Source organism: Acartia tonsa, chromosome 2 (assembly GCF_053477335.1).
Source record: "Acartia tonsa isolate MP-2025a chromosome 2, ASM5347733v1, whole genome shotgun sequence".
NCBI lineage: Eukaryota > Metazoa > Arthropoda > Copepoda > Calanoida > Acartiidae > Acartia > Acartia tonsa.
Window position 1 is genome coordinate 11,314,132 of NC_137261.1, and position 26,062 is coordinate 11,340,193.

A 26,062-nucleotide genomic window follows, 5' to 3' on the forward strand; every position below is an offset into this window, starting at 1 on the left:
TTTATAAATGAGAAGAAAATCCGCGAAATATTTGACAATCAGCTGATTACATTTGTTTACATTTTACAGCTGGGCTTACCAACCACTTTCTTTGCGGGCTTTCGGGGATATTTTATTTTTTCATATTTTATGTATGGTTTCAAATAAACGACAATTAGAAGTTTGAATGGCAGAAATTTTCAATAAAATTTATTCAAAGAAATCGTTTTGTAATTAAATATTTTCCCCCGAAAGCATAAATGTGGACAAAAAATTGAAACTGGTTTTGTGCCAGATGTTGAAGCTGACTCATTTTCCGCACGTGTTGGTCATCATAAAAGTACACTCCCTTTCAGTCTTTGGAGTGCAGTTGATGTACTCATTATTGTACGTGTATTTGTATTAATTTAACATTATTCTTTTGAAATCATGAACTTTTCTGAATTCTATCCCGTTTGGTCCACTGGTGATAATTCTTTTAATATGAATAATAAGGTAAACTATTTAGTAATTTTACATATCATATGTTAAGATGTTTGATAAAATAATTAGTCTTTTCATTATTAAGAGATATGAATTATAAGCGATCGAAACTACTTTAACTCTTATTTTAGCTCTATTATTCTTTACACATAATGCGAAATAGTCTAATATATAGTTTAGTGTGTATTATCATTATTAAATGTTTAATGTATATTACTAATGTCTATATACTGTATTTTCTGTTTTGAAGGTTCAGCAGTACAAAGAATCCGTGACTGCTAGAAATGATCAGAATTCCAATCACACATTAAACACAAGTGAAGTACCTGCCTGGGAAAATGATTCTTCCTGGGCACAGGTAAGCTGCATTTATATAATGTTTGATGTCTGTTTAGTAGGCTCTTACGATTCACATATGTATCCTAATTTCTAAGATGTATCCCCCACCCAATTATTTTTCTCCCCTCATATAACGTATTTAAATGCGCTCCCCCTCTCCCCTCCTCCCTCTTCTTTAAAAATCTTTTGTATTATAAAGAAGCTATTTATAATTTTAAGAGTTCTGAGTATTAAGACTATCACATGCTGCGTATATTTGTCATGTTTTCTTTATGGTACCTAGACTTAAAAGTGGCGTTTAATAGACCTGCATTAATACTACTGAACTTTTTTTTCGTAACGTCTAGTAGTTGCTGAACTTAAATGCCTGTATTGTTATTTTGCTGAATATTGAAAAATAAACTCTTTCAAATATTTAGAATGAAATCTACAAGACTGGGTTGGAAACTGAATCTTTGAATTCTGGTGGAGAGACTTCTTCAGAAAATATACCTCTCTGGAGCAATGCTGGATTAGGTAAAGCTTTTGGCGATATCTTATTACAAATATTTTTTTAATTTTGATTATTTATTACTCGCCTCCCCAACCTCGGCCCCACTCCTTTCCGACAAACTATCACTTTGGCCGAGAACGATAATTTTATTTACAATTAGCTTAGATAGGCTAGGGGGCCGAGCTAAGCAGACTGATTGCTGCGCCTAGGTAGACCAGGGTGCCATGCGCTACGGCCAGAGTAATAGTTTAGTCGGGGGGGGGGGGGGGGGTGGGGGAGTACCAGATGTTTTTCAAAATTGGAAAAAATCCTAAGAACATTTACACGTCCTTCTGATCGTTATTTTATGAAGTTTTCTCTGACCTGTTTCTTTGCATTTATTATGTTTACTATAATATCCAAAAGTTTCTGTCATATTAGTTTTATTGAGAATTTATTAATTTTTTGGTGAATTATTTTGATTTCTATTAGGCGAATCTCAATGGTCCACTCTTGGTGATTCCCAGGAAATTTGGGGTACAAACGAAGAAACTCCATTATGGGACAGCAATCCTGGCACATGGGACCATGACAGTGCTACTAGACTAGCACAAAAATTATTGCAGGTTTATAATTTTATTTGTTTGGTAACTTAAGTGTAAACTATTTTCATGGAAATATCCCCATTTTAATAATAAATGTATTGTAGTTCTTTGAAAAGTGTGCGGATTATTAAGCCACTTTTTTGTGTTTTTCCTTTTAGTTAACTTGTGTTACTTATTAGGTTCAGCATATGGATACAGCTAGCTACGCCAGTGGAGTTGATAATGAATCTAAAGATGTAAGTTTAATTAACGAAGCTATCAATAAAATCTTTATTTATAATTTATTACGTTGCCACCGTAAGAAACTTTGGTATTTTAATATCCGTCGTTTAGCTGGTCTAAAATTGTTATTTTAATTTAGGGAAGTCAAATGATCTCACAGGATGGAAAGCCTGGCCAGTTTATTTCCCCAAATCCCAGGTATAGACACAATTTATGAATCATAATTACAGATTTGTATTACTTCCTTAGTATTTTGAGATTATTCACATTCACTTTTACATGTTTTTCTGCCTTTTTAAATAAAGTCTATATGTTTTTCATCTGAATTAAAGATTGTTTTTTATCTTTAAGGTTTAAGACAGAGTTTTGTCGCAACTTTAGAGAGAAGGGTGAATGCATTTATGGAAATCAGTGCCAGTTCGCTCATGGCAAAGCAGAACTAAGGGTAAGATGCTGAATTAAAATTTTAAACATCTTTTCTAAAGAGCTAAAAAAAAGGTTAAAATCCGGTTTAAAACTGTTCAGTTTTTCATTTTAGTTTCCGCAGAAAGCTGTCTAAAATACGTAAAATACTTTCAGCATGATATGATCCGCCACAACAAGTACAAGACAAAGCTGTGCCAGAAATATTGGATCAAGGGATGGTGTGCTTATGGCACAAGGTACTTTCTACGTTTATGTAACCTGTATAATATTTTAATTAATTAAGCGGTTTTGATTTTTACAGCAGTCCCCAGTTTTATAATTAATTTTTCTTATTCGTAGGCTTTTAAGAACTTTATTCAATTTCGATTAGTTTGTACATAAAATTAAATTTTCAAATGTTTTAAACATTAATTGTAATCTACAGAAGGGGTAGATTTGTTTATCATCGGGAATGTACATCAATTTATTATCCATTGCCTTATACTAATAGATACATGATTTTTAATACAGGAATTTAACTTCTTTATTATGTTGATAAAAATCTCAAACTTATTTGTTTAGATGCAACTTCATTCACCAGGAAGAGGAGCAACACATTGCAGAGAAGACGAGAGTTGGAGTACATCAATCTGGATTCAGGTGAGTTATTACATTCTTGTTTTGAAGGCCTTGTCCTATGCACTCTCACAAGACTAATGTCTATATTAGTGAGTAGGGGATTACATCTACTTTATATCTTTTTGAAGAATAAAGGGGTTGAGTTATTATACTCTTCCACCTAAAATGACCTTAAACCTACATGGACCTATGGTTAACTTCCCTGAAAAGTTTTAAAGATATTAACAAATTCCTGTTACTTCATTTTCAGCATTGAGAGTAAGTTTTAACTGAAATGTGAAGCAATTTTAATCTTCAAAAAGACTATTATTTTTTTAGACCTTTGATGCCAACGAAATCTCTGCGGAAATCTAGTGAATCCAGTGCTGATTCTGGTGTTGATGTAAACAATGTTTACAACAGGGCTCTAGGTAAAAAATTATATTTTGGAATTAAAAAGAAAAGGACCCTTTTGCTTAATATGGACAAAATAGCCAGAAATTTATTTTCTCTTTAATTGATCTTTTGACTTTTTGTTGTATTATTAGTTTTAAAGAACTACTTTCTTTGAGCTTTTTTGTTGTATCAATAGTTTTAAAGGACTAGTCCCGCTTCGTATTAATAAGCTTAATATCTGACCCTCCCCGCCCAAAAAAAATATTTTATATCAATTTCACTTTGTGGCTATACCTGGTTCCTGATTGATATAAACTAAAAATGTTCTTTTCTTAAATATCAAGCTTTAATACTTTCCTCAACTTTAGGTCAGTCTGAACCTTACGAGGTGACCTCCATGTTCAACAAGACAATCAACATGCCAGATCTGGTCATCATCAACACTAAGAGAATGAAGCTGGACATAAGTAAGCTTTGCTTTGGTCCCAAGATCTATTTATATAGAGCAATTTCTTGAGCACTAATGATAAGGCATTATTTTTAAGTTAAAAGCGTCTTTTATTTTAAATGCCAAATGCATTTAAGTAAATTTCTTAGTTTGTTGAAACTTCACTTATTAGGACAGATTTCATTTATATTACTTTAATAATATTAAATGCATGTATTATATTTTCATTAATGTACACACAAGAATGTTTTGTGCTTAAGGATGTCATCCTCGTTTAATATTAAATGAACAAATATTATCTAAGGTACATACAAGAATGATGTTGTTAATAGAAGTTTTCAAAATCTGAATGGCAACCAATGGAATCAAATTAAGGTGAATATCTATTGTTGTGATTAAGAGTCTGTCTAGGTATAATGTTTGGTTTTCATCATTTTTTTGAGTTAATATTTTAAAATATTCAATCTGTTTTAAATAACTAAGTATTTGAAATTGTTTCTCCATTAATTTTTTAAATATATTTAAACATACATTTACTACAGATGCTTTTTCCTGAAGGTGAGATTGACTTCACCACATAATTTTGAGGATAATAAAATTAGATTGGAGGTTTTTTAGGATTTATTTGATCTTGGGAGGGTGAACGTGACCTTCCAGTAATAGTTTAAAATCCTCCAGGGACCCAATGAAAATACAAATAAATACACCTACACACACTCGCACTCTCATACCGAAAATGACAGACCTTTTATTAGGATTACACTTTAAAATCATCTTAACTATACATCGTTGTTTATAGGTTAAAGATATTGAGAAGGATAGTGATATGTTCAATATGAACCTGGCGACTGAAATGAACAGAAATCTTTATCTCGACGTTGTCAAGGTATATAAATTGATTTTTCCTGAGTCCGTGATCATCTCATCACATTTTCTATTTACCCCTTGTGGTTATTGTGGCTTTGAGCGGTTATGTTTTATTTGGTGGTTACTTCTATACTTTATAGGTTAAGTTGTTTTATTTCTATTTCAGACCTCAAAATAGCTTAAAGCCCTATATTGGCCAATGGAATTAATAGTCTTTGAAATTTTGAGATCTTTTACTCCAGCTGTTCATAAGATTTTTAACAAATACATATTACTGTAATCAGGGGCGTCCATGCTTTTTTATTAGGGGGGGATAAAATTTTTTTAATGGGGGTAATTATAATTGTTTTTTTTTGTGGGGGTAAATGGCGCGCGGCAAATTTGGGGGTTAAAAGGGGTGGGGGGAAATGTGGTGACTCGTGCCACGACATACCAGCAATTTTAATTACCTTTGCTTGGGGGGTAATTACCCCCCCCTCTGAAATCTGTTGGCAGGGGTAAATTTCTTTTACACCCCTAACCTTTACCCCCGGGGTAAAATTTTTGTTTTTATTTTCATTGTAATGTTTAAAACAAAAATTAAAGTTATTAACTTCTGTTCAGGTTAAAGATAGCCGGCCAGTTCCTCACCCTGAGGATAATCCCATTCCAGTCTCCAATAACCTGCCATTCAATCCACCTATTAACGGCCAGTACAGGTACTTAGAAATATATGTATTTAGATATGCGTTTAAATACATAATAGCAAGTTAAAGTCTGTCTGTTTGTCTCTCTTTATATATATATATTTTTTATATTTAGTTAGGTATATTAAAACTAGTGTTTGGATGTTTACTTAATGACCCAATAAAAAAAAATCACTTTTAATTTTCCCCCAACGTTAAGTCCCTACCTGACTGATACTTTCCTATTTCTTAGTGTAATATATTTACTTTACTTTAATTTTATATTTTAGGATGACGAAACCTTCTGCAACTACACTGAACACCTGGCCTTTCTAAATCCTAACCCACAACTACACACTCAGGCCTTTAGAAACCCTAACTCAAATATGCATTAAGTTATCATAGTACCTGTTATATTATTTATTTTAATATATTTATTATATTATTTAACTATTTATATATATGCAGGGTAATTATATGGCCGTTAAGGAACAATTTAAAAGGCCATTTTTGACAATATTTAAAATAAGAATTCAGTGTTCTTTTTATCCTCTATGTATTTAATTTTTATTTAGAGGTTGAAACTAATATTAAATATTGCAATATTGATGTATTCATGTATACCATTATTATTTTTGTTGCTGTTAATTTAAATTTGACCGTTGCGACCCACAGAATTGTTGTCCTTGTCGGCAGTTAAGGGTTTGTTACGCCCTTAGCGCTGTTGGCTGGACAAATTCTGTCGTGCTATTATTTGTGACTGTTATAAGCCAGTATTTTGTATACTTATTATTTTCTCATTGATTTATTATTATTTTCAGATATTAAATGTTTTCTATTCTATTTATATTACTGTAATTATTTTGACAAAATATATGATTATATTGTTTTAATATGCATGAATTTTTTTCTTTATTTGCATGGATAGTTATGGTAGATTTGTTGCAATGACGTTTTTCGTGTGGATTTTTCAAAAACTAATTTTAGTCCATATATACGCTTACATTTTGGCTTATCTAGGCCTATATTATAAAATGTAAACTTAATTAGGGTAGTTTCACGAAAGGCATTTAAACTTAATTTAGTAAACCGCATTTCTGTTCCTGGTTAATTGGTCGAACTACATATAAATGGCTTATATTTGAGTAAATTTCTACCACGTAGTTTTGAAAATATCAAGACTAAATCTTTTTAAATTGTAAATATTACAAAAAGACAATTTTCAAGCCTTGATATTTTTACAACTACGTGGTAGAAAATTTAAATTCTTTCAAATATAAGCCATATAAATATAGAGTTAAACCCATTAACTAGCCAACAATATGCGGCTCACTAAATTAAGTTTACATGCATTTCGTGAAACTACCCCCTTTGGTATAACTACGTCTTCATGTCGTAACTTAAAGATCTGCAATCATGGGGTTGCATTACTTTGTTTTTTTACTTGTTAGTTATTTCATCATGTTTCAGTGAGGTTTCACAATCACATCTTTCCAACCCACACCCTTTTCCAAATAAAGAAATATTATTTTCGAGCATTTTATTTTCTATTGGCGACTAAACCCTTGTGACCTGTACTAAAGCTGTTTGTTTAAATCGTTCCCTTTCTTATATGGCTTTAAAAAGAAATATTAAAATATCCTAACTAATATTTTTGTGGGTGTTACATCTTCCTCTTAAAAGTTAACCTTCCCTAGACCTATAAGATGATGCACTGAAAAAGGAGAACCATATCGGTTCAGCGGTAAGAGAAATCCCTCTGTTGAGACGAAGAGAGATCCTATTACTTTTATATAAGAACCCAAATATCACGATAAAAATGGTCTAATTATTGCAGGTTACGAGGTGGCGAGTTGTTTGACTTCATTGCTGAGAGAGAAAGATTATCTGAGGAGGAGGCTTCACATTTTATCAAACAAATTCTATTAGGTAAATTAATGAAAAAATGAAACTTAAAGCTGGCTAAAATAACGATACACCTCCCTTTATCCCATCTCCTCCTATTGGACGAACAAACTGACCAATAAATGATATCCATGTTAGCAATCTTAATTGACGTATTATTTCTCCTGTCATAATATCCACGTAAGTATATATAATATAGATTTAGCCAACTCCTTAATGTTGTTGAATTCGACTATTATTTTTAATTAATAACCGGGAAAAAGTAGAAATTGAACTGTAAATTACAATGGCCTCTTAGATTTTATGAACACTATTCGTTGGATGAATAGTCCTTTATAATCATAAAATTAATATTTTTTTTTGTTAGCGCCAAGGGGTTGAAGGTCTCGGCTAACAAAACTGATATTAACTTTTTGATCATTATTATAAACGTGAAAAACTGTCTGTTTTACGATGCTATACATGATTTTTCAGTACGGCTGAGAACCTGTTCTAATCCAGCGGTTATGTAGGTTTACCAAAAATGATGCAAATGCAATTATATAATAATATTTTACTCTATTTTCAGGAGTTCAACACCTGCATACCCACAATGTGGCTCATTTGGATCTCAAGGTAGGCATCTCATAGTTAAAACACCAAGGCTCGGCAACTGCGTGAACATCGCGACTAAGCCTCAAATTTAAACCCATTTGGATGCGTTGAAAGGTTTTTTTTTTAAAAGAGGGATTGCCTTATTCATGTCAAGTTTAAACTTATTTTCAAAATTAAAGAGTTTGATTTCCCTGTGGCTTACAGGCTACTGGCGCGCAGCTGTTGAGCCCTGAGAAATATAATAGGCGGTGCATACAGATTACGATTAAATGTTAAATGTAAAATAATATAATATTCAAAAGAAGGCATACAAATAATCTGAAATAGCCAACGCAACGTTCATAAATGCGCGAAAAAGACTATTTTTTTGCGTCTTATCTTTGACCTAGCGCTAAAACTCTGGAACTTGGCTATTCCCGATAATTTGTTGGCAATTTGTTGGAAACTTCATAAAAAGTATGTTCAGTCATTTAAGAGCTAAATTTTGAATTTGATGTTGAAAAAGTTTCGTATTTGTTGACAAAAAAGGTTAAAGGACATCAAAAACCAATGAAAGACTTAATATATAGAAAAAAACACTTATTATTCAAATTATCTAATTATATATTTATTTTAACAATTATGCCGCATGCGAAAATTCTTTTATTCAATTTTAAACATTTTAATTACCATTAAAAAGTTTATTTATGCACATTTAAAAAAGGCGGCAATGCTTTAAAACTTTTTTTAATCACTTGATTCGTTTTTAAGTCAGTTTTAATTGGATTTATGTTGGATTGAGGCTAGAATATCAATTATTTTATTTTTCTTCGTGTATTTTTTAAAAGCAAAGCTTTTCTATAATTAGGGTCGGTCCGTCCGTCCGTCCGTCCGTCCGTACGTCCGTCCGAGATAGTTAGCTTTTATTCGTTAATTTAAGCATGTTAGAATTGTCCTATCGATTTCAAACTTTGCATGGTGATTTCTGTAGTAGTTAGGTACGATTTAGAAAGCGTAACAACTCTATAATCATTACCCAAATGTCCGTACGTCCATTTTAAACATGTTGATTTTTTTACTTTTTTAAATAGCTTTTATTCGTTAATTTAAGCATGTTAGAATTGTCCTATCGATTTCAAATTTTGCATGGTAATTCCTGTAATAGTTAGGTACGATTTAGAAAGCGTAGCAACTCTATAATCATTACCAGAATGTCCGTACGTCCATTTTAAACATGTTGATTTTTTTACTTTTTTAACAACGAATTTTTATATGATCTGATATTTGGTATATTGATTCCTGGGACAACAAAGAACAATATTTAAAGCGAAGCAACTCTATAATCAAGCCCTAAAGATGTAAGTATGTCCATAAACATTATCCTGTATCAAGCAGTTTTTCAACAAATTTACTTACAATTTTGCTTCGAATCTTATGCTTTTAAATTCTGATTGTTCAGACACTATACAAGTATTAATGTCCGTTTGTCCTACCGTTTCAGTGCTTCGCTTTTATGGATGTTGTCATCCTTGTTATGTTAAGCTATAATATAATTAACTTTAATACATTTGGTAAGTTTTCTCCTTTGATAAGAGAAATAAATGGTTATATTTATACTCTGATCTTACAACAGATTTTTATGTTCTCTAATAAAGTGAACCTTGCAGCGGGCTAAAATGTCGATGCTTCCCTTCCACCCCCTTTACCCACTCTCCTTCCTTTTAGACAAATAAACGAGTTCCATGTTTGCATTCTTAATTGACCATTCTTCCCCTGTCATTATATCTACGTATATTCAACATCATTTCATTTTCATTCTGTTGATGATATAATACCATTGTTTCATAGAGAAAAACATTTTTAAGTAGAATCTAATTTCTTTGACAGCTGCGCCACTTATGCTATTTTTATCCTTGTTAATTTGCAGATTTTGTCATTCTATTATTGACATAGATTTTTACTCAGATTAAATATATAAGATTAGTGCTTGTATTGCACTAGCTATATTGGCTACTAAATTTTGTGCAGCAATTCTTTCACTTACTTTAGTTCTCTTACACTAATGGATATATTATTACTTTGATCTTTCACCAGATTTTCATGTTATCTATTAAAGTGGAACTCGCATTGGGCTAAAATAAAATCGACACCCTTTACCCCATCTCTACCCCTCCTACGGAAGAAAGTGGCTAAAAAACGAGGTCTATGTTAGCAACCTAAATTGACGACAATTTTTTCTCTGTTATAATATCCACTTATAATTTTTATCCATTATAACACCTCATTTCTCACATTTAATTTTAAGGTGTAATATTTTCATAATAAAATTTAGTTTTTTGTTTTGCTTTTGTATAGATATTTGGGAAGAAACAGGGTTTCAAGTCTCATAATTGTTTAATTTGAGTCTACAATTAGCCCTTCTTTAATTCATACCAAAGTACCTTCTTTCATTCAGAATATTTATTATTTAATACCTATATCACCTACTTAGTGTGCCTATAATCAATACCATCCTTGTTTTAATTGCACTTATTTGCTAGTTGCAATATTTATTTATATACAATTAAAAAGTTTTGCTTTGTAAAAAAACACATCGGAATTCCAAGCAAAAAAGTTAAATACATGCACGAATTTATTAACATTGCTACCTACCCTAGATCCCTTTATATATATTTGGAGGTCTAAAAGTATTTTTCAGGGCTTCCCCTCAAAGCTCCTGTAAAGCACCAACCGCCACTAGTTTTTTTCCTATGCCTGACACCTTCATTATTGAATATATCCTAACTTAAAATGAGTTAATTAAAACCTAAAAAACAAGCGAAAAATTAATACCACCTCCTTATTTTTATTTATTTCAAAAAAAAACCTTCTCAGCCATTGCTCTCTAACCTTGCATATGGTATCCTTTTCTAAATGATATTACGTATTCAATAAAAGAAGTTGAAGAAGAAACTAAACTCAAAATCATATCGGTTAATGAATTCAAAATACGGGGATGTTTTTTCAAGTTAACAACAAATTGATGTAGGAATTATTCAAATTAACTTCAATTGTGACTTCGTCGCTTGCATATGCCTGCCTATTGGAGTTTACTCTAATTTGATTTATTCAAAAATCCCCTTTACTCCTTTACAATCTCTGATACACCCTCATTAAACAGCAAATAGAGCCAAGTATTTCTTTTATTTCAATCCTATACTATAAAGTAATAATGTTCTTTGTCGTCTAAAGCTTATGATTTCAATAACTACTAAATGCTACAGTTCTCCTTTTTAGTGAAGCTTCACATAGGTCTCGGGATGGTTTTATGCTTTTTAACTTTGTATTAACACCTTGAGATGGATTAAGGCTACTTTTCTGCCGAATATCTTTGCCCAGAATGCACAGCCTCTAGATGCTAGAAGCGCAGCATCTAATATTCAAAGTGTAAAAATTTCTTTAGCATCCCCAACTGATAAAATAAGTATAATGTTGAATGTATTGAATGATACCTCTAAAAATGACTTAGCCTACAGTGATGATATGACACGAAAACAACATGAACTCTTTCTATGTTCTTATAATGTAACAAATTCTTTCTTTATTAGTTTAAGAAATGCCTTAAAGTTTTCCCTATTTACTGCTCGGTATATATAAATGGTGTTATTATTACTTGGATCTTACACCAGATTATCGTGTACTCTTGTAAAGTGAAACTTGTAGCTGGCTAAAATAACGATCCCTCTCTACCTTTACCCCATTCCATCCCCTCCTACTAGATAAACAAACTGAGCAATAAATGATGTCCATATCATCTACATATTTGGCGAAATTTTTTTCCCTGTCATAATATCAACGCATATTCTATATCTATTTATATAATTCAACTTTAGTTTGTTGTTATGTTTGAACACTAATTATCATTATTCCTCTGCAAATATATAATACAACTTGCACCTTTAGGATTACAGGTTATCTTACATTCCCACATATTTAATTCTTCTCTACTTGAAATTTTTATTTTAACATTAAAGCGCCAAAATCAGGTTAAAGATTTTATTTATTAACCCTTAATTTTATTAGTAGGTACTAATTTGGTGCAGCTATCCTATAGCAAAGTCTATTGAAAAATTTGTTGTTAAAAAAGTAGAAAAATCAACATGTTTAAAATGGACATTCGGACATTCTGGTAATGATTATAGAGTTGCTACGCTTTCTAAATCGTACCTAACTACAACAGGAATCATCATGCAGTTTGAAATCGATAGGACAATTCTAACATGCCTAAATTAACGAATAAAAGCTATCTATCTCGGACGGACGGACGTACGGACGGACGGACCGACCCTAATTATAGAAAAGCTTCGCTTTTAAAAATAACTGATGAAAACTTCTTCATTTGATGTTTAGCCATTGGATGCATACCAAATTACCAATACATACATTTTATCCAGGGAGGGATGGCTGTTCAGTACACTAGTCCCTGAGGGTTTTTTAAACATTTTCTTATTTTTTGTTAACTTTTACTGAATTTTGATTGGTTAGTTAATTAATTTAAACGTCCAAACTTTTTAACCACTAAGTGTAATCTACAGATGGGATAATTTTAAGTATCATCTTTGGGGACGTACATGAATTTATTTGCCATTGTCTTTTCCCTTTAGATACCTGCATTGTATCTGAACAATATATATGAGAACGTTATATTAGCCAACCTAACGTTCTTGCAAGTCTTACTATTACTTGATGTTATTGAATAAACATATGTATCTTTTACACTATCTCAAACTAACCCCATTTTTAGTAGCGAAGCTACTCTATAATTCACTTTGTCCGTCCGTCCGTCAGTCCGTCCGTAACGCTATGGGGGAAATGGGATTTACTCAGCTCCTATAAAAGATAGAAAGCTGAAATTTTTTGACAACATTCTTATCATTAAGGAGCACAATTAACTATAAAACATCAATGTCGGTCGGACGGCTTTTTAGCAGGTTTTAGGCTATTTTTTATTTTCCACATTTTTCCTCATATTTTTGGTGTTTATGGTCCGATTTTCAAAATTTTTTTCAGTTAGATATATCAAAACTAAATTTTCCGTCGTTTGGAGAACCAACAATGACGGTCAGACTGCCCTTTTGCAGGTTTTTGGCTATTTTTATATTTTTTACATTTTGTCCCCATATCTTTGGTGTTTATGGACCGATTTTCAAAATTTTTTCAGTTAAAGATATCTAAATTACATTTCCTGTCCTTTGAAGAAATCAACAATGACGGTCAGACTGCCTTTTTGCAGGTTTTTGGCTATTTTAATATTTTTTACATTTTCCCCCATATCTTTGGTGTTTATTAATCGATTTTCAATTTTTTTCAGTTAAAGATATCAAAATTAAATTTCCCGTCGTTTGAAGAAAACAACAATGACCGTCAGTCCCATCCACGAAATTTTGTGCTTCGCTACTTATGGATGTTTTCATCCTTGTAGATATATAAACTGAATTATAATTTGAATTACCTAGGTATTTAAATACTATTTTATAATACCTTTAAAATTGATTTTAAAAAATTGATATATTATTACTTGGATGTTATACCAGATTTTCATGTTCTCTAATGAAGTAAAAACTCGCAGCGGGCTAAAACAATGGCACTTCCCACCAATCCCCTTTACCGCATCCCCTTCCCTCCTGCTAAATAAACAAAATGACCAAAAATGAGTTCAATGTTAGCAACCTAAATTGACTATAATTTTTCTCCTATCGAGTTATAGAAACAACAAGGATGACAACATCCATAAGTAGCGAAGCACAAAATTTCGTGGATGGGAATGACCGTCATGGTTGTTTTCTTCAAACAACGGGAAATTTAATTTTAATATCTAAAACAGAAAAAATTTTGAAAATCGGATCATAAACACCAAAGATATGGGGAAAAATGTAAAAAATTTGAAAATAGCCAAAACCCTGCAAAAAGGCAGTCTGACCATTATTGTTGTTTTCTTCAAACGACGGGAAATTTAATTTTAACATATTTCACTGAAAAAAATTTGAAAATTGGACTAAAAACACCAAAGATATGGGGGAAAATGTAAAAAAATATAAAATAGCCAAAAACCTGCAAAAAAGGCAGTCTGACCTTCATAGTTGTTTTCTTCAAACGACGGGAAATTTGATTTTGATATCTATAACTGAAAAAATTTTGAAAATCGGTTCATAAACACCAAAGATATGGTGGAAAATGTAAAAATAGCTAAAAACCTGCAAAAAGGCAGTCTGACCGTTATTGTTGTTTTCTCCAAACGACGGAAAATTTCATTTTGATATCTTTAACTGAAAGAATTTTGAAAATCGGACCATAAACACCAAAGATATGGGGGAAAATGTGGAAAATCTAAAAATAGCCTAAAACCTGCTAAAAAGATGTCCGACCGCCAGTGATGTTTTATAGTTAATTGTGCTCCTTAATGATGGGAATGTTGTCAAAAAATTTCAGAATTCTATCTTTTATAGGAGCTAAGTAAATCCCATTTCCCCCATAGCGTTACGGACTGACGGACTGACGGACTGACTGACGGACTGACGGACTGACGGACGGACGGACAAAGTGAATTATAGAGTAGCTTCGCTACTAAAAATGGTAAAAATTTTGTAATTAGAAAATATTTCCCCATCTATTTATTTCGTTACAAATTAAGATAATAAGTTAGTGAGATATGCTGAGACACGGTGAGGTATATTAAATACTTTTTATCCTTCTGAGCAGTTTGTCTGAATGGAAAGAAATATGGCACCTGCGTTTAAACTTTTTTTTACATTTTGCTGAGACATTCAAAAATGATAAATATTGCTTTTCAATGAACATAGAAACTTTGGGCCTTAATGGATATATAAGACAACGAATTATCAATTGATTATTGTATATCTCCAATCATGATATACCCCTTCTGTAGATTAGTTAAATATTACTGTTTGAAAAGTTTGCTTACTGCTGCTAGTTTGAACAAACCAATCAAGAGATAAAATAACTAAATGCAAGGAATGAGAGATCGTGTTTTATTAGAATGTTTGTCTATGTCTTGGGGCATTTAGATAGACATAAAGACCACCATGGGGAGATTGTCACCAGTCTAGCCACGTGTGGGGTTTATATCAGTTTATTCAGGGAGGGAAGGGAAATACTTAAAATCAAAATACACTGGTACCCTGGTACTTTATTCGTTGGCCTAAAAACTTTTTTTTGACTGGTTCGTTCAAAACCAGTAGTGTCGCATCTTTTCACCAATAATTATAATCTACAGAAGGACGGAGTTAATTTTTGTTTATCATCATAGAGAATATTTATCAATTTATATTTATTTTTTACTTATCCCTTAAGATTCTTGCAGTTAATCACACTTCTGAGACAACTAATTAATAAAATTAAATATTACGTGTCATATTTATGTTAAGGGATATAGCACCTAAAAATATGTCTGAATTCTTCACCGATTAAAGATAAATGAACATTTTATTTTGTGTGTATTCAAAAATATCTTGACAATGTCTAAATATCATTAACAATTTTTGCTAAGTTTATTGAAGCTATTATTTTTCTATAGAAGTTTAATGAAAGATAATATGGTTAAATATAAATTACTGTTAGTTTGATTGGTAGAAAAGTTAGAGGCAAAATTGGTCTAAAAGCTCAAATTGTCAAATTATTAGATTTTGACAACCATTAGGCATATTTCAGTGACCATTTCTATAGGTCTGAAATTGATTTAGGATATATACGTGGATATATAGATAGGGGAATTTTTTTTGTCAATTTAGCTTGGACCTTTTTAATTGGTCAAATCGTTCATCTAGTACGAGGGAAGAGGAATGGAGTAAAAGGGTATGGTTATTTTAGCCAGCTTTGAGAATCACTTTATCAGAGTACATGAAAATATGATGCAACATCCAATAATAATATATCGATTCTAGAAGTTCAATATACTGTCAAACATTTCCTTACAAGGTAGCCATCTGATTGATAGATTGATTAAGACAAAAAATGCTGTAATGTTCGTCTATACTCATTGATATAGACAAGTTATATTAACATGGCAAGGAAAATTTTGTTCGTATAAGGTTGGGCACAGTTCGCTGAGAATATAACAGTAAATTGTAATACAGAAATTATTTATATAGGAATTGATATAGAATATATATGGATGTATTGAAAGGGGTAATTTGTAGTCAAATGGGGTTGCTAATATTTGTTGGTCAGTTCGTTCTTCCAGTAGGTAGGTAAAGTGGGTGGATGGAAGGTATAGCTATTATAATTTAGCCATCTGCGCGTATCATTTTATTGTAGAACATAAAAATCTAAAGCAACATCCAAGTAATAATATATCAATTTAGATGGGCTAATAACGTGTTCAGTAAATGACAAATAGCTTATCATTCTTCATCATTTACTTATCAGAATACTTGTCCTATGTTCAGACTTTATTAAGCAGTCAGTCCATAATTCACTTTATCCACTCACTCACTCGAGAAAAACAAGAATAGCCTTATCTAAATGGAGGGTAGCAACTTTTATTTAAACAACATTTGATAGTCATTGTTGCATCAAAAACTAATTATGATTTTGGTAAATAGACAGACAGACGTGAGTAATGTATAAACGTGGATATATTGACGAGGGAAAATTGTCATTAACTAAGGTTACTAACATGGGCCTTCTTTATTAGGGATTGGATGGGGTAAAAGGGTCGGATCGTTATTTTTGTTGAGTTTCACTTTTTTAGAGTACATGAATTACGGTTCACTTTCCAAGTAATAATATATTAATTATTAGATTAGATATGTTTAAATAATTTTATTTTATTTGAACCCTAGTGAAAAAGTATTGCCTAAGCTTCCATTTTGACATACATATGCTTAAGAGACATGTAGATACAATACAATTCTTGTGATAATTGTAGAAAATAATTGAAACCTTTTGGATGGACAAACAAATGAAAGACTAGAGATGCTTTGCGTCGAAAAATTACGATGTCATGACTGTAGAAAAGATTTGAGTTCTCTATGAGCCTAACAATTAAAAAATAATATTCATGCCGTAATAATTCTTTTTATGTTCACCGACCTATGCTCAGGGTTGTGGATGGATATTTAGAAAAAACATTTCAATCCCAGAACAGCTAATCATTTTTATATGGAACAACAACTATACAATTTATGAATAATCCTTACTTCATCTAACTTGTATTACAAACAACTTTTATTAAATGCCTTTGATTTAAACTTAGTTTCAATTCATTTGCTTGTACTTTGATATGCTATATAAAAGAAAACTTTGGTTCTTAATGGAAGAGACAATGAACGATTTAATGATATACATCTCCAATAATAAAAAAAATTATTTTATCCTTAATACCAAAAATTTAGACACTGCTAGTTTAAACCAACAAATCAAGATTTTTAAATACCCAAAGTTTTTGGGCCAATGATTAATATAACGTATAAAACTTTGGGTACCAGTGTAATTTAAAGTCCCCTCCCTTCCTAATTATATCTAAAAACTTCATTGAAAAAATTGTATAACATTATAACTTATAATTTTGAGCCAGCCTAATTCTTGTGTTCTATGCCTAAAAGACCTTTGCTATGCAAAAAAAAAGTGGTTCGCTACACATCACAGGCTAAAGGGGAACATTGAAAAGATTGGTGCTGGTGTTTACGCAGTTCCAGCAAATTAAAGTTTTAAAAATCTAAATATACAATATACATTAAGATATATAAGTTTTCCGGAATTTTAATGTTAGGGGGAGATTTGAAATCTGCATCAAATTTTAAGGATTTTTTTTATAAAATTCGTTTTTTGTGTAATTCTTTATCTAAAAGCGGAAATGCATTTTAAGTTAATTAATTTTGACCAATAGGATAGGTGGATTTTAAACTACCTGCGCTCTAATTGGTTGAATGATGTACGCCATCCAATCAGAGCGCAGATTTTTTAAATCCACCAATCACAGATGCCAAAATTAATTAACTTAAATTGCATTTCCGCTTTTAGATAAAGAATTATAGAAAAAACGAATTTTATAAAAAAAATCCTCAAAATTTGAGGCAGATTTAAAATCTCCCCCTAACTTTAAAATTCCGGAAAACTTATATATCTTAATATACATACAGTAGGTATAATCTTTTTTTCCAGTATGACTTCGAAACCTATTAATCCGCTTGATAAAACCAGTTCTCAGCCATAATGAAAAAAAACATGTATAACTATTCCTTTATTTTATGCCCAGAGAATGAATTATTTAAATGTACAACCAATAGCAATAGTATAGTCAACAAGGATATTATGCGTTGTTTTATATAAAATTTTGATAATTAAAAGTTTTCATGTTGTTCTACACGAACACCCTAAAAATTCTCTCGCAAGAAAGGTTTAAAAGATCTGCGAGTTAAACATGTATAGAGCTGTAAAGCCATAAGCCAAGGAGAAAAAACTATTGTGTCGGGTTAGGAGCTTTTAAAAGAAAAGTTGAAACACGGACAAAGGGTATTTGAGCATATTCCAGCCGCGTTTCTACACGTAAGCGTGCTTACAAAACATTGAAAATTTAGCAATTTTTTTTTGTATGTTACTCAAGAGCTTTTAAAATACGATTAAGGCTTAGCTTCTAAGCTACAGCTACCTTTATGTTTTCCAGTATCATATGAAGTATGGTTGATATTAACCTTATTTTCTAATGACTTATTTATGCTCTTAGAAATAAAATAAAATAGTAAGAACTAATATGAGGCTTTCCCTTTTGCATAACATAGAAATCTTTTGTTATTTGTTCTATAACTAAGTAGTTGAAATTAGAAAAAAATCTTCTTCAAACTACTTTTACGTTCCAGAACATATAATTTGGATGTAGTATTGAATAAACCACCTATAAGCATATTTACACATATAAAGAGAGGGTTGAGAGTAAAAACTTAATTCAAACCTTAATTTGATACAGATGTTATACAATTTGACGTGTAATAGTAAGCTTTGAAGAAAACTTTGGCCCTAACCAGAAAAAGTAGAGAAGCTATTTAACAATTGAATTTTTTCGCCTCCTCTTATTTACTCAAATTTATCTGGATTTTTAAATTAATTTCACTAAATCATTAAATTAAATTTTTGATTTATAAGGCTTTTTGGAATCTAAAGTCTGACAACAGTATGGTTATGACAACAGTATGGTTATACTATATACTACTTATTCTTCTTTATAGATTTATTTAGCTTCGCTCCTGTTAAAAATTCATTTCTAGTTATTTTTTTAAACTTCAAGCATATTTAGATGAACTGGTCAAATAAAAACTTCAAGAGTTTTTTTTTTAAATTTAATTATTTAATATTTAAATGCTTTAACATTTAATAGGTTGATAAAAAGCTTTTCTCGTATTCATTCGAATCCGGTAGATAAGAACCGGTTCTCATCCATACGAAAAAACTATGTCTAGCATCGTATCATATCCAGCTTTCTAGGAATATAAAAATGTACAATCATAAGATTAAAAACAGTTTTTTAGCAGGCACCTTGGGGCTAAAAAAATTAGTTTTAATCTTATAATTGTACATTCTATATCCGCGGAAAGCTGTTTATAATACGATGCGAGAAATAACTATTAAAATATTTTAATAAAAACTTTTATTTACTAATTTTTGCATTGCAGTATTAACTTAAATTTCATTTGAATGCTTAAATTTCATTACTCTTCTCTCCTTAACAATTTCATACAGAACCTTTAATGAAAAAATAAACTTTTCTACTTGTGAATAAAAGTTGTTGCTGTATATTTTACCCTTTGTGTATTTGTATCTAATACATACTCTTAACTTATGATTTTCTAGGCATTATACACTTTTTACCAGTAGTTCTATTTATCAAAGGCCTTAAATGATAACTTTTCTTACACTAAGCATTCCAAAGGGTATAGACAATTGATTCATAATTGTAGTCCAGGGGATTAGATACAATAAAACAAAATATGTTCACATTTTCCAGTTATTAAAAAAATTCCAAAGCTATACAAATAGAGCTTTTGTTTTTACCAAATATTCCTAAACAACTGCATTGACCACTTGTCAGTTTTTGAGTGGTTTAAGCAAAGATTTTGTAATTAAAAAATGATTAAAAAGCTATAGTAAACTTTTAGATTAAATTTAAAAAACAAAAGGTTTATCCTTGAATCATTTCATGAAGCAGTAACTAACTAATCTTACTAATCTGAAAGAAGAAAGCTACAAGTGCTGTTGGTGCCAGCCCCTTTCTTTGAGTTCTTGAATGAACACTAATAGAACTAGCAGCCCTAAATAGGATTTATTTTCTTGTCTGCTCCCAGTTCACTATTAATCACCCCCCCCCCCCCCCCTACTCTTCTCTCCCCCATAGTAAATGCAGCTTAATTTTCATCTTTTAATCCTGAAATGACATGTTCAATTTTGGCCCACCCCAGAGGCTATGGAGTTGGAGTATCTACTGGTTATCATGAGTAGATACTTTTTTGTAGCCACTGTTTTGAGAAATATTTTACAATTAAAGTTTTCTTTTTATTTAATTTGTTACGAATTTAATTACAAAGCATATTTATTCAATTCTAGAAAGCTTAAGTTTTAAGATTTTATCAATAATTAAGTACCTATCAAATTAGCTTTTACATATCATTACCTGCCTAATGCACTTTTTCTGTATCCAAACATAAGGACGTAATGAATCTTGTTTTCAAATCTGCAGACTTGAGATTTGCACCAGCTTGCAGTTTCAAATGGGGACATGTTCTTGTAATATGAAAATAAAAATAAAGTAAAATAAAGTTGATTCATTCCATAAATAGATGCTGATTAAAACTAACTTGTATGCTCTTTTCTGACTATTAATACATGCAAAAATGCCTCAAAATAATATACTTTACCATTATTGCTCTTTTTTGTTTATTTGTTATAGATGTACCCATCAGTGTGGTGCAAACAATTGGCTAAGTCTGTCTGTAATAGATAAATAGATAAGCCTAGTGATCCATTTAAATATTTTTGCAATGTCAAGTTGCAACAGTAATAGATTGCAAATGAGTGCAACTTTCATAGATAAGTAGTTTGCCAAGTAGTTTTCTTGAATCTAAATAAATAACGTATAAAATGATATTTACAAGGTGTCACTAAAAAAACCTGTGTTTTCCAGTATTAAGAATCTACCAGAAGGAGTGTGGAATTATTTATGGTCAATATTCTCTTTTAAAACTACATCAAATGTAAATTTGCTGTCTTTTGCATTTCCATCTATTTATTTAGAAGTTGCGAACCTTAATAAAAGTCTATTCTCTCAGGTACTATTAAATATAGGTGTCTGAAATTTTGTACCAAGATTTTTATAAACAAAGCTTCTACTTTTTTCCAGTTCATTTGATTGGTTGGTAATTTTATTTTAATCTATGAAAGTTTTGAAGGTTATGGTTCCACATATTAAATTAGCAGCTACATCCTAGCCTCTGGGTACTGCATATTCGAAAAAAGGGGCTAAAAAATAGCCTAAAACTGTCCAAAGAATTAGTCTGATAATAGCATTGCTTAAAACCAATATATAAGCCTATGAAGCCCACCTTAAAAAGAAAGAACTTAATTCGTTTAGTAGTTATTAAGACCACATTCTTCAAACGAAACCCTTACTACTTATATAATAGAATATAAATTTGACTCAAATACTTTCTCTGTTATGTTATGAAAATAAAGCCTAGAGATGAATTCTGGTCATTGTATTCTTGACTTGTAGCATTATTATACAAGTCATTAATAGTTCTGTAATACCATAGTTAAACGTAGATGAGCGATCAGGTAGCTTCTTTTTTTGTTCTATTCTTTTCACTAAAAAAATTAATAGTAGATATTTCTTCCATGTTCTTCTATAGTATAAAGTTACATACCTATGACTTATTTAAAATTGATTTTCTGAAATATTCACTTTTGCTATTACAATCAAACACTTTTGCCCAGTTCACAAATAACTTCTAAGGGTCGACCGATGTTTTCTGTAGGTCAACCTAAACCGTACAACCCACAAATACCTTTATAAAATCAGTCAACCTAAAGCTTCTATAGATCGACCTAAAATTTCTAGAGGTTGACCGTTGTCTTTTGTAAGCTGGGCTTTTAGATCCGTTAATAAAATCATTGTAAGAGACCATTTTTATTACCATTTTGCAACTTCTTTATATAATTTAAAAAATCAAACATTTGCTGCTATTGTTTCTCTATCAATTCTCTACTAATAAGGATACATTTTTCAGTGTTGTTGTTTTAGTAGGACAATAAATGAATGGACATTTATCATATTCTTATTTTAAAGGCATAAGAGTTCATTAAAATTAAACTTGTTATTGGAATGGAATAATTCTATTTTCTTTAGATTGGGATAACATTTTTTCAGAAGTTGTTGATATTCTATGTTGAATACACATTAGTCATCCACCCTGCATGTGTTTCTTTCAACAATCACTGGTAACATTAATAGAGAGGATTATGCAATAGAATTAGCTTCAATAAAACTATGGCAATTGATTAATAAGTATTACATAAAGTAGTTAAAACTGTAGACTGCTGAGAAAAAAGCTTACCAAAGTGGTAGGTCTATGAAATTCACTAACAAGTTTGGATGTCAATCATTTATGATGGAGCCATATTAGTAATTTCCAAGAAACGATATATTATTACTTGGATGTTGCACCAAACTTTTATGTACTCTGATAAAATGATACTCGCAGCTGGCTAAAAAAAAAAATCCCATCCACCCTTTTTATTTCATCCTCTCCACTTCTACTTGATAAACAAACTGACCAATAAACGACAAATTTTCCCCTGTCAATAGATCCACGTATATCCTATATCCATTTTTATGTGACTATTAGCAAATCCTCTCTATTCTGAAGACCAGTTTAAACAATAGGACACACGCAGCTAACACTCGACTCTTTCAAGTCAATACTCAATACTTAAATTTGCATAAAAATGTATCAAGATTAATTTTAGAAAAAACCTATAAACAGAAACAAGGTCAAATACTACACCCCTCCCCCTACACCCGTTCTAATACCATGCCTTAACACTGAAAATTTAGGCTTCATGTATTGCATTAAAGCTACATTAAAATTTGAAATATTCGTATGTCTGTCCGTCTGAAACGTTTTTGGAGAAATGTGATTTTTATACTTAGCTACTTATAGATGTTGCAATCCTCATTAGTTTTTGTGTTTTGTGTCCTTTTTACTTGTATTAATGCATATCTACAAAAATATTTCCTCCCTAATTTTCTATTCTGTACTTTCTTATTTTTCAATTTAAGTACACCTTTCATCAGGGAGGGAGGGGACATTGGGCTATTTATTACAATGTTTTATAATAACATTTTCTTATTCGTTTGCCTAACAAATGTACATTAAGGGAAAAGTAGGTTGCGGGTAAAATCCGTAAAGGTGTGTGTTTTAAGGCTTAAAAATGGTAGTAGAACGATAATATTCACTAAATATGTGATGAAACGGCGGCGCAACCGCCGAAAACCACCGATTTTTTTTTTGCCTTTTCTCGGCGGTTTTCGGCGGTTGCCCAGCCGTTTCTTCACAGTTCCATATTTTACCCCTATAAAGCAACTACCATGCAAAATCTCAGACCTGTAACTCTTTTTTTAGTTGAGTTCCTTTGTTGACTTTTAGTTTTGGTTTCAAAAAGTGTCACTTTCGCCCCCCCCCCCTTTAAAAAAAAACAAACTATTTTTGTCTATAGTTCTTTTCAATAAGAAATACACATATTTAGTGAATATTATCGTTCTACTACCATTTTTAAGCCTTAAAACACACACCTTTACGGATTTTTCTCATTCGTTTGCCTAACAAATGTACATTAAGGGAAAAGTAGGTTGCGTTTAAAATCCGTAAAGGTGTGTGTTTTAAGGCTTAAAAATGGTAGTAGAAAGATAATATTCACTAAATATGTGTATTTCTTATTGAAAAGAACTATAGACAAAAATAGTTTGTTTTTTTTAAGGGGGGGGGGGCGAAAGTGACACTTTTTGAAACCAAAACTAAAAGTCAACAAAGGAACTCAACTAAAAAAAGAGTTACAGGTCTGAGATTTTGCATGGTAGTTGCTTTATAGGGGTAAAATATGGAACTGTGAAGAAACGGCGGCGCAACCGCTGAAAACCGCCGATGTTTTTTTGCCTTTTCTCGGCGGTTTTCGGCGGTTGCGACGCCGTTTCTTCACAGTTCCATATTGTACCCCTATAAAGCAACTGCCATGCAAAATGTCAGACCTGTAACTCTTTTTTTAGTTGAGATTCTTTGACTTTTAGTTTTGGTTTCAAAATGTGTCACTTTCGCCCCCCCCCCCCTTTAACAATTTTTTCCGTTCTACTACTGTTTTTAACTTAAAACTCAGAACCTTTACGTATTTTACCCGCAACCTACTTTTCCATTTATTGCCCATTGTCTTATCCCTGCCTTTCATCCTTTTCCTCAAATCATTGTTTGCCTTCCACTTGTGAAAATATTACTTATTAACATATGAATACACTAATACTAATACTAGAGTTTTAATTCCATAGATCTATCACATCATACTCTTTTTTCTATATAAGACACAAATTAAACTGTAATAGCAAGTTTTGTGGGAATACTAATTTTTTTTCAATGTTTGCATTTAAGTAATATTAAAGGCCTTTTTATGAATTAAAAAGGTGGTGTGAATTAACTTTCTGATGATAAAGTGATCCTCGCATCCCCTTCATCCCATCCATTCCCCGTCTACTGGATGAACGAACTAACCAATGAATGAGGTCCATATTTGCAAGCTAACTTGATGGAAATTTTTCTCTGTCAATATATCCACGTATATCCAATATCCATAATAATCAATCTTTCTTGCTTTAATACCTTGCAAATATTAAACGCTATGAGTATAAATTACTATGGGGAAGTGAACGCACATATATAGAGGTAGCTACTAAATCACTAATATAACTTATGTTTTTTTAGGTAAGAACATTCATTACCTATCCGACTCCAGCTGTAGGTAAATTGAAAAGTTTGTATTCGGATATTAATAGATATTTTCCTTCGTTTTTGTGCAATATATTCATTTGTGCATGTGTGGTATTCGGCAACCGTGAGCCATGCCTATGGCACCCCTGATCTGGGGTTCGGTGGAGGGTCAATGGCCCTCCCCCGAGTCCTGGGGAAGGGGTCTAGTGACCCCCTCCCTACGCTTAGAATTAATGATTGAATCTGTCATGTTTATTATGGTTAACTGTATTCTTAATTCTCCCCCACCCTTTTCAGGGATGGGGGATCATTATTGCCCAAACTGACCATTGTATATGTATTATTGATGCTTTTATGTTATGATTATTTATTCCTATCCATGTAATGATTGTTTGTTGTATATAGCTTTAGTATCTTTTAAACCTTCAATAAAGTGACAACTGAAATAGATGTTGATCATTATCTAGTGAATGCTAGAGAAGCGTAGCTTCTCTATAGTAAGGTGTCCACGTCTGTTACACTGCCGTAATCTACTTGAACTCCGGTGTCTGCCATTTATCCTCGGCGGATACCACACATGGACCCTTTTATCAAAATATTGGCCTTACTTTCAATAGAATTATTCTTGTTGGTTTTCATTATTATGTATATATACTTCTTTTGAAAGTCATGCAGCAAAGAATAAAATTACTGCATACTTACTTGAAAAGGGTTAATGCAATTTTTGTTGCATATTTTAACAAAAAAAGTTACTTATTTAAAGCTTTAAAAATATGCTAAAAATGTTACATTTTAAAAGTCATAGGTTTATAGTTGAGAAATATTTTTCCAGTAATATCGAAACCGATTAATATCCGCTGGGTTAGGACTGGTTCTCATCCTTACTTTCCCATAAATATTGAAATAAAAATTACAAATTAATACCAGTTTTAAATTTTTATTTTTAATATCCACTGAAAGCTGTCTATAATACGATGCATTAAATAATTATTATTCTTATGTAATATAAGCAATTTTTATAACCTTTTTTTAAATTCGCCTAATCTATTCAAAATGATAAGACAAAA

The 26,062-nt window shown here is 31.4% G+C and overlaps 2 protein-coding genes across 2 annotated transcripts in view; both read left to right on the forward strand.

Moving 5' to 3' along the window:
• Positions 1-26,062, forward strand: part of LOC145312396 (death-associated protein kinase 1-like) — a 463,414-nt gene that overhangs the window by 247,192 nt on the left and 190,160 nt on the right. The window contains exons 7-8 of the mRNA XM_080151633.1: positions 7,337-7,428; positions 7,973-8,019. Of these exons, the coding sequence (XP_080007759.1) occupies positions 7,337-7,428; positions 7,973-8,019 (139 nt within the window). The remainder of the gene's footprint in view (positions 1-7,336; positions 7,429-7,972; positions 8,020-26,062) is intronic.
• On the forward strand, positions 68-6,392 carry LOC145304517 (uncharacterized). Its single transcript, XM_080146403.1, has 15 exons — positions 68-474; positions 713-820; positions 1,221-1,317; positions 1,766-1,899; positions 2,058-2,114; positions 2,240-2,298; positions 2,452-2,545; positions 2,680-2,762; positions 3,088-3,165; positions 3,463-3,554; positions 3,888-3,986; positions 4,272-4,342; positions 4,767-4,853; positions 5,438-5,532; positions 5,790-6,392. Exons 1-15 carry the CDS (start codon positions 409-411, stop codon positions 5,833-5,835), a joined length of 1,266 nt encoding a protein of 421 aa, XP_080002529.1. The 5' UTR covers positions 68-408; the 3' UTR covers positions 5,836-6,392.

Bases quoted from the DNA above. Each gene is read 5' to 3' on its own strand.
- LOC145304517 (XM_080146403.1), top strand. From the start codon at position 409: ATGAACTTTTCTGAATTCTATCCCGTTTGGTCCACTGGTGATAATTCT. The intron at 1,318-1,765 runs GTAAAGCTTTTG...GATTTCTATTAG, and splicing joins CTGGAGCAATGCTGGATTAG to GCGAATCTCAATGGTCCACT. The intron at 2,763-3,087 runs GTACTTTCTACG...TTATTTGTTTAG, and splicing joins TGGTGTGCTTATGGCACAAG to ATGCAACTTCATTCACCAGG.